Source organism: Amphiprion ocellaris, chromosome 11, assembly GCF_022539595.1.
Source record: "Amphiprion ocellaris isolate individual 3 ecotype Okinawa chromosome 11, ASM2253959v1, whole genome shotgun sequence".
NCBI lineage: Eukaryota > Metazoa > Chordata > Actinopteri > Pomacentridae > Amphiprion > Amphiprion ocellaris.
Window position 1 is genome coordinate 11,334,555 of NC_072776.1, and position 13,202 is coordinate 11,347,756.

General features: G+C 40.0%; 2 protein-coding genes across 3 annotated transcripts; one reads left to right on the plus strand and one right to left on the minus strand.

The window, feature by feature from the left end:
- Positions 1–252: 252 nt before the first annotated feature.
- On the plus strand, positions 253–5,781 carry glb1l (galactosidase, beta 1-like). Its single transcript, XM_023298917.3, has 16 exons — positions 253–459; positions 691–860; positions 948–1,098; positions 1,678–1,738; positions 1,829–1,923; positions 1,998–2,178; positions 2,269–2,327; positions 2,417–2,538; positions 3,417–3,457; positions 3,559–3,677; positions 3,753–3,827; positions 3,924–4,013; positions 4,136–4,249; positions 4,420–4,551; positions 4,798–5,025; positions 5,157–5,781. Exons 1-16 carry the CDS (start codon positions 382–384, stop codon positions 5,358–5,360), a joined length of 1,920 nt encoding a protein of 639 aa, XP_023154685.2. The 5' UTR covers positions 253–381; the 3' UTR covers positions 5,361–5,781.
- Positions 5,694–11,642, minus strand: ankzf1 (ankyrin repeat and zinc finger peptidyl tRNA hydrolase 1). 2 transcript variants are annotated; one of them, XM_023298916.3, is made up of 16 exons: positions 11,543–11,642; positions 11,028–11,176; positions 10,821–10,939; positions 10,633–10,735; positions 9,731–9,942; positions 9,533–9,642; positions 9,249–9,402; positions 7,938–8,160; positions 7,741–7,839; positions 7,490–7,657; positions 7,245–7,376; positions 6,854–7,139; positions 6,626–6,737; positions 6,379–6,546; positions 6,240–6,310; positions 5,694–6,110 (listed from the first exon to the last, which is right to left on the minus strand). In XM_023298916.3, exons 2-16 carry the CDS (start codon positions 11,146–11,148, stop codon positions 5,984–5,986), a joined length of 2,205 nt encoding a protein of 734 aa, XP_023154684.1. In that variant the 5' UTR covers positions 11,149–11,176; positions 11,543–11,642; the 3' UTR covers positions 5,694–5,983. The 2 variants fall into 2 exon arrangements, with proteins under 2 accessions (XP_023154684.1, XP_023154683.1); XM_023298915.3 differs by having other exon boundaries at positions 7,490–7,660.
- Positions 11,643–13,202: the final 1,560 nt, after the last annotated feature.

Sequence of the window (13,202 nt, forward strand, 5' to 3'; positions counted from 1 at the left end):
GCATGTCCACCACAACTTAACTCAGAAAAACCTATATTGGTGTATGTAAAGTCATCAGAATTCAGAGAATTAAGTATTTGATGCTTAGAATTACATATATGAAACCTATCCCTGTGAATAAAACTGTATTTGTAGTAAAATTGGGAATAACCAAGCAGGAGTCACTGTCAGATTATGTTTGGGGTGAACTTGGCAGGCTTTAGGACCCAGCTGACGGCAGATGAGAATCACATGACTGCGCCTGTGCAGCTGTTTGCCTCCACAGTTTACAGACATGTAGGACTGAAGGCGTCAAGCCAAACATACATGCAGTCCTAATAGTAATAATACCGGATAGTGATGAGTCTGATTTAGGTGAAGACTTTACAGGGAGGCAGCGACATGGGTTCTGCTGCTGCTGCTGCTTTCTTCCTTGTAGTTGCAGTGAACCTCGCCTGTTCTTCTGTCAGTGGGACTGTGGTAAGCAGGAAACTACAAGTTAACTAATAGAATAATTCAGTCAGCTGATCCTGCACTGTGTGTCTGAGTGTACCAGCTAAGAGAGAAACTCATCTCTCATCTTTAATGAATGTAACCATGTATTCAAATACAGATGGATTAACTGTTAACAGACATCTGTTCAAACTGACTCTTTATGGAAATTAAAGACTCACCCAGGAATGACAAAATGCACATTTTCAACACTTGCAGGTCTCTGGAAAAAGATCCTTCTCTATAGACTACAAAAACAACTGTTTCCTGAAGGATGGGAAGCCTTTTCAGTACATCTCAGGCAGCATCCACTACTCCAGAATCCCACAGTACTACTGGAAGGACCGGCTCCTGAAGATGTACATGACAGGACTCAATGCTGTCCAAGTGTAAGCTGAACACGTCACATACTTAAATATATAATATGTCATTGGGTTTGTTTGTTTCCAGTAATTCTGCATCCTACCTGCACACAGATACGTTCCCTGGAACTTCCATGAAGCAGTGCAGGGCGTCCACAACTTCACAGGGGACAGAGATTTGGAGCATTTTTTGGATCTGGCCAACCAGACGGGTCTTCTTGTCATCCTGCGTCCAGGGCCGTACATCTGTGCAGAATGGGAAATGGTGAGAATACAGGCTGTATCAGTTAAATTAGTTTGCAACATCGCTGCATAAAGAAGAAAAAAAGACAGCTAATTAATCAATAAGGTATACATTACCATGAAAGTCCCAAAAATTACAATTTGGCTTGCAGAAGAATTAAGAAATCAATAATTTGAAACAGGAAGTACACATCTTTTAGCTGTTATTGTCATCATTGCCACTATATTCAAACAAATACCTCAGATTTGTGGACTTTTTTACTCAAAGCAACTGTATTTTGTCCCCTAACATTAATGTATCTATTAGTCCACAGTTGTAACTTGTATGTAAATGTAAATTCCGCACCTCTACTACTTTTTTACTGTAATCATAGTAGGATAGATATAATTAATGTGTTTTTCATATGTTGGAAAATACAGAATTAAAACAGATGTGGTGTCTTCTGACTGTGCAGTCCAAAGCAATGTAGTGAGACAAAAGAGACCGACTGATCTTAAAATAACCTACTTTTGTTCTTAGTCATCTCACTGACAAATGAAACTCATGATCTCCAGCTGCTTTCTGTATTCTGCATCGCCTTCTTAATATTTTCTGTTCCAGGGTGGACTGCCAGCATGGTTACTTCAAAAACCAAACATAATACTCCGCTCAGCAGACACAGGTAAAACAATCACTAATGCGCCTTTGTCTTTTTTTTTTCTTTTTTTTTTAATGTAACATACCACAGACTTTTTTTCTTCTGCTTCTGCAGATTACTTGCAGGCAGTCAACAACTGGCTCGCCGTTCTCCTCTCCAAAATGAAACGCTGGCTCTATGTCAATGGGGGTAACATTATTACTGTACAGGTAAAGCACTGCTATGAGGTTTTTAAAATATTTACTGTGTTATTACTGGCTTTAATGACTCCTTTTATCTGTAGGTGGAGAATGAATATGGAAGTTACTTCTCCTGCGACTACAACTACATGCGTCACCTGCAGACTCTGTTCCGCTTCTTTCTGGGTGAAGACGCCGTCCTGTTCACCACTGATGGAAACACAGACAGGGAGATGACATGTGGGACTCTGCAAGGATTATATGCCACAGTGGACTTTGGCACAGGTTGGTATTGTGTGCTCAGGAGATAACAGTGTCTACTTTTCTATATTGTTTTTAGAGATAGTCACGATTTCTGTTTATTCTCTTACTCAGACACAAACATAACTGAAGCCTTCAACCGGCAAAGACGATTTGAACCTCGAGGACCACTGGTTTGTCACACGTTAAATCACTAATTATAACAATGTCAACACGCAGTAATGGAGAATACAATTGAAATGTGTTTTAAATGGTGCCACAGGTGAACTCAGAGTTCTACACCGGATGGTTGGACCACTGGGGAGATCAGCACGCTGTGGTTGATACTCAGAAGGTCAGCAGAGTGCTAGGAGAAATGCTAACCATGGGGGCCAACGTCAACATGTATGTCTCCCCAAACCCTCAAGCCTTACAAGCTTTTCTCCTCTCTGTATAAATCTGGTTGAATGTAAAAGATGGGTGTTGTTCTGCACTTCCATGTTTCCCAGCATTGTTAACCTGCCAGCCTTGTTTGAGGCCATTTTGCATCAAGCTGTCATACTCAGGAGTTACATCTTTAAGCTCCCATCACAGATATCTACTTCACCCCTTGACACCTGTTGTCACGAATTCGCATCATACCACTTTCATTCAGACTGCAGCTGAGATAGCATATCCATTCCCCCAATGCCAGTTTGTGCATATTCAATACGTACTTCGGAACCTTTTGCAAGCACTGGTTTCTTGTAGGACCAGTTGGAGTGGGACCTAAATATTATATGTCTGTTATTATTATTATATATCTATGTATCTATGTTCTAAGTGTAATAGATAAATTAACAATCTCCACTTATTTTAGCATCAGCTGGAAAGCAAAAACACGCAAATTTTTTTTTTATTGTAAATAAACTCAGGCCTCAAGGGGTTAATATTGCATTAAAAAAAGCTTTCTAATTTAAACAGCTGGGTACTGTAGCTTTTAGCAAATGTTCAAGTAGAATTAAATGCAATATTTGTTAGGAACTGCATGTGGGTATATGTATGAGCTAGTGATGTTTTCAGTTTTAAGTGTTCTTTTTGATTGACTTTTGGTATCAGGAAATACTGTTGCTTGTGGTCTCTTAATAGGCTAAATTTGTTGCCAATAACAAATACAAAGTCAACAGTCACACTCACCAACATAAACTAAAACTGCCACCAAGCGGTTGACAGAAAGTCATTTTTCGCTTTAATGAATGCTGGCCTTCTCTCAAATAATACAGTCTACCCCTCTCTCTGCTCAGGTACATGTTTGAAGGCGGAACGAACTTTGGCTACTGGAATGGTAAAGTCACGTGTTTTCAATGATCAGCATCTGAATCTTATGACTGGTTGCAGGCTTTTAGTGGTGCAGTGGTCTGTAGTAACGCTGCTGTTCTCACAAAGGTGCTGATCATGACACCAGGTTCCGCTCAGTGGTGACAAGTTATGATTACGATGCCCCGCTGACTGAGGCAGGAGACCCCACAGAGAAGCTGCTGGCCATCAGAGACGTCATATCTCAGGTACAGCTGATTGAACGGCCACCCACTAAGGTTGATGATTAAGATTATGATTAATTAATCCCAGTTTCTCATCAGTTTAGAGAGGTTCCCTCCGGCCCCCTGCCACCAGCAACTCCCAAGTTTGCTTATGGCTTTGTGACCATGAAAAAGGTAAAATTAAGTCAGGAAATCATTCCTGATGGCAACAATTGTGTCTTAAAATATGTGACACTGCTCAGTTTGTCTAATACGATTGCACTTTTACAGGTTGGAAACATCAGCGATCTGTTGAGCACCCTTTCACCTCTGGGGCCAGTCAAATCAAAGTATCCTCTGACGTTTGAAGAGATGAAACAGGTACGGTGTCTGTCTGACGGCAACAATGAGAGAGACTAGCATTGTAGTGACAGTAAACCCCTTGAAACATGGAGAACTTCTAGACTGTTTTGTCTGCAACCTGTCATGTCTATTGTGTTCAGTACTATGGATACATGCTGTATCGCACAATGCTGCCCAGGGACCTCTCAGAGCCCACGCCACTTATCTCTCCACTGAATGGGGTTCATGACCGTGCATATGTGTCCATCAATGGGGTAAGGGCTCACAGTCACCTGTTGTTGTCTAGCCAATCAGATTTCCAGGTGAAGGGGGAAAAACATTGCAGGTGAGGGTATAGGCGTTTCATGTTATGAAATTTAGAAAACAAATCTTGTGTTTTTAAATGTTTCTAATCATGATAAGGAGTATCTGTTTGTATGAACAGGTTTTCCAGGGCCTGCTGGAGAGAGACACTGCACTGGTGATGAAAGTCACTGGACAGCAGGGGGACACGGTGGACATCCTTGTTGAAAACATGGGCAGGGTTAACTTTGGCAGCAAAATCAATGACTACAAGGCAAGGAATCAATGTCAAATCCCCTACAGAATACATTCTTGCAGCCTGAGGTCTCAAAAAAGAATAAACAGAACATAAAGACTGATACCACCAAAGTTTCAAGGACAGTTCCTAATGGAGCTGTTAACAAACAACATGTAAATTATGAAACAAGAATACTATTGCTTCTCATGTGATCGATGCTGTTAGTACAACATACATATGCAGAATGCAAGTGCTAGCTTGTAAATAATATATGTATTCCAGGGCCTGTTGAGCAACCTGATCCTGGGTAAAGACATACTGACTGACTGGAAGATTTACCCTCTGGACATTGACGGAGCCATTGCCAGTGGATGGCCTCATTCCAACAGTCAAAAGTCCGTCCGCTCCCCTCAGAGAAACCCTCCACCTGGACCAACCTTCTACATGGCCACCTTACAGACCAACAGTCTGACATGGGACACTTTTCTCAAGCTCAATGAATGGACAAAGGTAATGCTGATTTATTTTGAGGCATTCTGAAGCCAGCACAATTAATTACCTCACATTTCCAGAGAAGAATAAAATTATGTAAAATGACAGTGTTCTTTTGGATGTTAACGTTGTATTTTGTTTATTATCAGGGCCAGGTTTGGATTAATGGTGTGAACTTGGGGCGATACTGGCCAGCCAGGGGCCCTCAGCAGACTCTGTATATCCCTGGACCACTGCTCAGCGCCACCCAACCCAACAACATCACAGTGCTGGAGCTGGAAGGAGCCCCGGCACACTTGCGGGTTCTTTTTATGGATCGGCCTCAGCTCAACATCACCGCTGGAAAGTCTTGACACTGAGTTTGGTTGCATGAAATTTTTTAAATACTGTCAAAGTATCCGTATAACAATTCATCAAAAGCAGAAGTCGTTCTCTCAACAACTGATCCTGGCACGAGGAAACTGCTCAGAGGAACAATGCTTTGTTCCACATTATTTCTGTGACTTTGTCATTCTTACACACTTCAGATGTCAACGTTTCACATGTAAACCATTCTTTATCAGACACCATCCAATATCAGCTCTTTAACTTTTGGCACGGCAGCTTCACAGTCCAACAGTGATCATGTTGATCTTGTCATTGAGTTTTAATATTCACTAAAACTATGGAAAAATTAGTGATGCATGAACATTATAACAATTTTTTTTATTGCATTTCATTTTACCTTTTTCAAAATTGCTGAAACTGTAAATAAACTGTAGATTTATTTCATGACATTTTGATACAGTGTATGTGTTTACTTGTCTATGACTATTTGCCAAAATTAAATTTTATTTGTGATGTGTTTACAGATATAAAGGAAACATAATGAAGGTGTAAACTTGCTTTACAAAATCTTAAGTGTCTTAAAAAGACAAATTCCCACATAGTTTTAATAAGGTAGCTCCTCTAGAAATATAAAGTTTCCACATAGGTGTTAAGTCTTGCCTGGAGGAGCGTTTGCTTTTCGATGTGCTTGGACACAGCGAGGAGTGCAGAAGGAAAACTCCAGGTACTGAAATGGGATCTTTCCAAGCAGAGACTCTCCACACAACCAGCACCTCCTGTGTATGAAGACAAACCCACACAAAAATCACATCCAACTTCATTAAAACCTTTCAGTGACTAAGCATTTACAGTGTTACTTCATATGAGACTGAACTAAGTGGTAGGATCGCTCTTCTGAGACTTACTTTACATTAGAGATGCTGACCCCCGTTGCGGCTACTTGCTCTGCTAACCTCCTCTCTGCTGCCAGAGCTCTCTGTAGTAAAATACCACAGAATTTAAAATTTCCAAAATTTCCGACAAGAAAACAAACCATTTACTCACCTTTTCTCGATCAGTCAGGGATGCAAACTTCTGCTTTTCCTCTGCCTCCAACTCTTGTTTCCTTTTCTCGTCCTTCTGCTCTTTTTCTCGCAGTTTTTTCTGGGCCTTTTGGGCCTTTTTCTTCTCTGTCTTTTTGGATTCAATCTCTGCCGTTAATGGCCCAGGGACCTTTAGTTGCACAGAGGTAAACCATAAGTTCTCTGCTTGCAGTTGATGCAATTCATGTAAAAAGTTAGCTCACTCTCACCTGTGCTTTTCTGTAGTCATATTTGTCAGGATTCTCAGCCATGTATTTACGAAAGACATTCCTCGTCTCTTTGTCAGGAGCAACAATATATGGTGTCTGCCCTTTGTTATCCCTGTAAAGGAATATTCCACAAACAATGCTCAAGTCTGGGGATGGGTCCACTGCTTTCAGTACAGCTGCTGCAAATTATGACAGTGAAATGACACTTGACTACATTATATTTTATACCTGCAAGCTGGGTCTGCTCCTGCATCTAACAGCAGTCTGACCACTGCCTTCTGTGCAGCTGCTGAGGCGACATGCAGCAAAGTGAACCCTGAAGAGTCTATGGGCTTATTAAGGAGCAGTAGAGGACTCGAGGCATCAGGGGGATTGATCTCCGACTGCTCTCGACACTCTGTCATTTCTACAGGTAGCTGAAGTAGTCCACATAGAGTGTCCACATCCCCAACTTTGCAGGCTGTAAAGAGCGCATCTCTCAAGCCATACTCACATGACTCATCATCAACAGTGTCTGTAAAAACACAGAGAAGTGAAAGAGTTACCTGAAAACAAACTCTGTGAGATTGAGAAACAAGCGCAAGATAATGATCATACAATAATACAAGCCCTTACTCACCATCCTGTTGTTTCTTACTCTGTGCTTTTCTCTTCCTCTTGTTCTTCGATTGCATTTCTTGAGGGGTATCTTCTGCTGCTGTGGTCTCTGGCACACACTCTTCTTGATTGTCTGCCTCACTATTACTTAATTCTGTCCCAGATGGATGAGAGATTTCATCAGTGTTCCAAAACTTTCTTATGACACATAAACACTCCTTTGGTTTCTACAGCTGCATAAGTGATGATACTCTGGACCAGACCTACCTTCTTTTTGCATTTTGGCTGTCTCCTTCTTTCTCCTCCTCCTTCTCTTGTGCCTGGATGGATAGATTTCAGACTCTCTGAGGTCCAGAGTTCCTAATCTCAGCTCCACCATCTCCAGCTGGATCTCCCCACCCTTATCTTCTTCATCTGAGCTATCGTGGTTTTCTTCTGCTGATGAAACCAATACACAAATACTCAATTTCAGGAACCTTAATATTGCCACACCTTAAAGAGAGTTTTCACAAGCCTACCTTTCTCTTGATCTGTGTATATTTGTGCTGTAGGTTTGACGGCTTTTTTCCACGCCTTCTTAGATGGACTGAAGACTGAAGACATGTCTGTGTCTTTTCCTTCAGTAAGATATTTTTAACAATAAGACAATTACACCCCAGCTGTACAAAAATGTGCAGGCAACATGCTATTACTCCAAGCGTGTAATTCAGCTTACCGTACACATGAACAGTAGAAAGCACCTCATGTACCCTCTGGACCTCTCGAAATGTTGCCCGGCGTGTGGCAATGGGAAGGGTGCGGATCCTGGGATCTTTTTTGTCAAGGGGAGCAGCACGACCACCAAAAAAGATGGTCTTGTTGTAGCTAGGGGCTCGTATAAATATTGCAGAGGCCTCTTTCAAGTGTTCCGCCCAGAGTACCACAAGATCCTGAATGTCCTGAAAAAAGTTACAGAAGTAGTGAAGAAACTGCATGTAAAAAACTCACTGCTTCACTTTATGAATGAGATACTGATAAGTAAGAAAAACTTCAGCCACACTAAGAAAACTAAATACTATTACACCATTTTATATTTACTATTTGTAGCTCTTCGAATCGAACACTATTTTGTTTAAGTATCAAACAATAAAAAATTAACAGCACACATTTAACAGTGTGGAATATCGCTCACTCAAATGAAACTGTACTATTCTAAGTTATGTTTCAATTTCAGAAATGCCAAATGTGGCCAGACTTGATCTGTTTGCTATTGGTGCCTAAATAAACAAACACTGATGTCATCCAAAGCTGCAATACAGAGATATATTCTACATTTATTACAGCTTAACACATCTGGAAGCCCTAAGAAATGGAGTGAGCCTCTTTTAAGTCTTCTCCTTGCATAAACCTCATTCTCACCCCTCCCTCTGCAGCCTCAAAAATGAAAACATCTGTTTCTTTTTTCCCACACTCATACCACATCCTGACTGCATGTCAGTCATTGCATGACATAATATTTTAGTCTTATCTTGTATAATAGAACTTGAACACTGAATTTGGTAGTTATGAAACATTTTATCATGAAATTCTGTATTATATTTCTGATACTGAACAAAATCTTTTTTTAGGAAAAGCAATATTTAGGTTGGTTGAAAGATCACGTGTCTGTCTCCCCAGTAGTGAGTGATATGGTAAATAAGGACCCATGACAAGCAAGAACTTAATAAATAGTTTCATCTTGTGCAAATGCAAAGGAGGAATTGTGTGATTTTGACAGTTTTCTCTGGGGACTTCAATGTATTGGTATTTTTAAAAGTACTGAACCTACAACACTTCATTTAGAAACAGAAAATGAAAAATTGGAATGAGAAAATAAAGCATCCGTGAGACAGGACAAAGAATACCTCTGGGGTTTGCAGGGAGCACAGTTGATAAGATGAGAGTTAAAGGGCTTCAGCCTGAGAAGTTTACTTTTGTTTGTAGAACAAGTCATGGTTATCACTGTAAGGACAAAATAACGGTACTGTTAAATGGACTGTAATCTTGCCTTGACTAGCGCTGCCTCATTGTGTCGCCTCAGAGCAGCTCCTGCAGACTTCGGAGTGTGACTGCGGTTCTGAGAATCCCTGAGTCCCTGAGCAGTGCCTCGTTTTGCTCGCACCGTGTATCTGTGGAAAGTCTTGTGCTGCAGGACTTGTTTTCTGTAACAAAGGAGTACACTGTGTTGGGTAGATGCTTACACACCGTTGAGCTGGCTGTCTTACTGTGCTTTTAATTCAAGCCATAATCTTATGTGCTGAAAGCAAAAAAAACCCAAAACTGTCCACCTACCCTTCGAATACAGCACCAGCAAAGTGGCCTCCACCTGTCATGAGAATGACCCACACAGTCTTCTTACTTATAGCCTTCAGTGAGGATACTGCATCGTGCTCATCATCTGACTGAAAAATTACAGGAACAGAACGTAAAATAAGAATTTAAAAGAAGATCTTTAACCATACAGACTATACTGCACCTGCTTAACCTTACCTTTCCCTGCAGGACGCAGCGGTAGACCGATACATAGTGTCCTGCTGCGTTCTGGAAAATCACCTTACTGGAGAGTCGGCCAGTAAGTAAACCGGTATCAAGTGAGCTCTCGTTATCTGTGCCAGTCACGTTACTGCTCGTTCCACCGCCGCCACTGTCTGAGTCTTCTTCCTCTGAATCTGACTCTGAGCCTGAGATACTCGACAAGTCTCCTGTAAAGTGACAACTGAAAATCAAACACTTCAACTACCCCATACTCTGCTAAATCTCCTCCCTAGATATGTAGAGGCTCAAATTATTCCTCTGTTATGAGCCTTTCCTGACTGTGACCTGAAAATCAATCTTAGCGTCTCAATTCAAAATGCGCGTCATGGGGAGAGGAGTACTGCTGGAGCAACCATGATGCACAAGTGTGTCCATAATATATCTTTAGCGGAGGTGTTTTCGACAACTGTGAAGCTTAAAAGAGGTGTGACATAATGCTGGAATAAACAAACCACCCAAATGGGTGTGGATATAATAAATATCACTGAGTCATAATATAGTTAGTATAGTACTCTTTTGTGTCTCTTTTGTACTTTACGGCAGCACGTGTGTTAAATAAAAATTAAAAATGTATGACATCCACACAACATACCACATTGTGAAGTAAATATATACTGTAAGTTGTCAGGAACGCTGTTGTGCTAATCTGACTGAGACTACAAAATAAATGGTAGGATACAATAAAATATAGTGTTTTATTTTGCTGATGGTTTAAAATAAATGCTCTGAGGTAAGGATGTTTCATCCTGTTAAATGCCTGTTTTCTCAACTTCTCTCCCCCTGTTGGCATCTTTTAGGAGGGACTAAGATCAAAATAAACGAGTTAAGAAATGAAATGGCAAGACTGATTTCCTCACCAGCTCCAGTCTTCTTCTCAAACTCCTCTGCTGTGAGCGGCGGTAATCCTGCCATCTTCTGCCTCAAGTTGAACCGATGCCAGTCGAGCTTGTAGTGCTCCGTCTGCCACACACAAATCATGCTCATCCACTAGTCTTTAATACGTCGACGTATCTTTTTGATTGAACAAAGCAATGCTTGACATCACCTGTTCCTCACGATTAATAAAGTTGCATTTGCAGGCTGAGCAGACCATCTTTTCTGACACCTCTCTGATCAGGTTGGACTCCCCTTGTTTGTCATCCTCTGGACTTTTATCTTCCAGACCTGAGTGGACATGAAAGGCTGAGTTTCAAACAAGCAGTGAATTCAGGATACTGTCTTTATCACAAACACAGCTACAGCTCATACATACAGTCTGCGGATGTGTCAGTGTTTCCAGCCTCCTTCAGGATGGAGTTCACCTCTTTCAGCCCAAATGCGTCTTCATTTGAGCACAAATCAAAGATGCAGCGGCTGTCTGGTGAAGCTGTCATGGTGTTTTTTGGTGTTTTACTTCACTGCCTGTGAGGAAAACAAAAACCGTCTGTAATATGTGTTTGGGGTGTTCTAAAATATTGTGTTTTAGTTAGACCTATCCACGATAATTAACGACTATTACTATTATTCACAACGCAGTCACCTTCTGCTTTGTGAACAACATGACGACATTACTCGCAACAGCATGTAAACCAGTTGTAAAGTGTTTTGGCTCCACAGAGCTAACATTGTTTTGCTGATGTAAACGTGTTCTTTGAACGACACGTGGAGTAGAGACCGATTGTAGCCGTTATCTTCTTCTATGAAACACTGTCTACCTTCTCTAGCAGGTCTTTAAGGACAGTACAACTAATATATCTTAAAATAACTTGAAAATAACAAATGACTTACCGTAAAAGGATGTAAGAAAATGCACTACCAACGTTATGCTACACTACAGTCCCTCCTGACATTTCTACGGAAGCCCGAGAGCGTCAACATTGCGTCAACGAGTTGCGTTCACAGACCAAAGGTCGCGAACTAATAAATCCACGTTTACACGAATACGCGTTTCAGATTTTACTAGAAACATTTATCTGGAAAAAGACTGTATTTAAAGAACTCCACGACCACCAAATATCACTGATAATACAATAAAAGAAGTCAGAAGTGTAAACTTAATTATAAATAAGAAACAATATTACAATCTTTGCATTTAGTAGGTAAACATTGCTTTTTAAACTTTAACTCTAATATAATTAATAAAATAAATTACTTGCAGTATAAATAAATTTGATTTCCCATTTTACAATTTTTTTATTTAAATATTCCACCTGAATATTTTGTAATTTTTCAAATTTGCCATTCTTCCTTTAGCTTTTACAGAATATGTCAAGTTTTTGTATATACCTGCACAAGCCTGTGCGGCTGTACATACCTAATAAATTCTTTTTAGAGATAGGATAGAACATTAATATTAAATCCTTTCTAATCTGCAGAGTCAAAGCAATAGGCTGAAATTGAAAACTGTGTAGAAGTGGTGATCCTGAGTGAAACTGGCATTAGCTGTCATTTGACTTTTTCTAGGTGTGATTTGATTTGGTGGTAAATAGTATGGAAGATATTGTTTAATGTATAGGTTGGATTGTCAGCTACTGTTAGTGTAGTAAAACCACCTTTGTTTTATTTTGAAAGACGGCTTTTGTATTTTTGATGCAGTTTGCTGAAGCCTGTTTTTATTTTTCAGGATAGTTGTCAACATTCCCTAAACAAACAGTCAATACTGCAGCCACTACGACCCCAAAAGACACCAAAAAATACTTTTGTAAAAAGCACAATTTCTCTCATACCAGTAAACAAAACAAGCGTGATTTTGTTTCTGATAAAACTGAGCTTCACAATATTTTACATGCTTTGCTTGTTATTAATCCAAAAGTACCAATTGCCTTTATTAAGGGTTTTAACCCAAATCACATAACAAAACAGTAAACCTGCATGATACCATACCTCAGCCTAATCCACACAATCATGTATGACAATTTACGTTTGCACCAAAGACTATCTTTCTGGACACCCTAGAAACAATTTATGAGTATTATGAATATTACACTGTAATTTGAATTTAAAAACAATAAAATACGTCTCAGACATGTTATGACAGCCCTCTCCTGGTTATTTAAACACCAGTGAAGTGAAGGAAAAGTACTTCTGGTACAAGAGTAAAATCAAACATTTTATTAGATATAGAATAAATATAAAACACACAAAAACTATTTAATGCAAGTTAACAAAACAAAACAACAGATGTTCCAGTAGTCTACAAACTTCAAATACTTATTCAGTTCATTTCCCGGGATCAAAGCTTATGCTGTTGACAAAGAAAAACAGCATATTAGAGTCAGTTTTAAACACATATTTGCCAGGTTTTGGATACCATCAACATTTTTCATACCTTTCATATTACGAGCCTTGACTTCCGCCAGACGCTGTTTCACCTCCACAATTTCAGCAGCAATTCTTCTCACCTCCTCTGTTGCATGTTCAGTCCTTTCCTGTAAACTACTAATTTCAT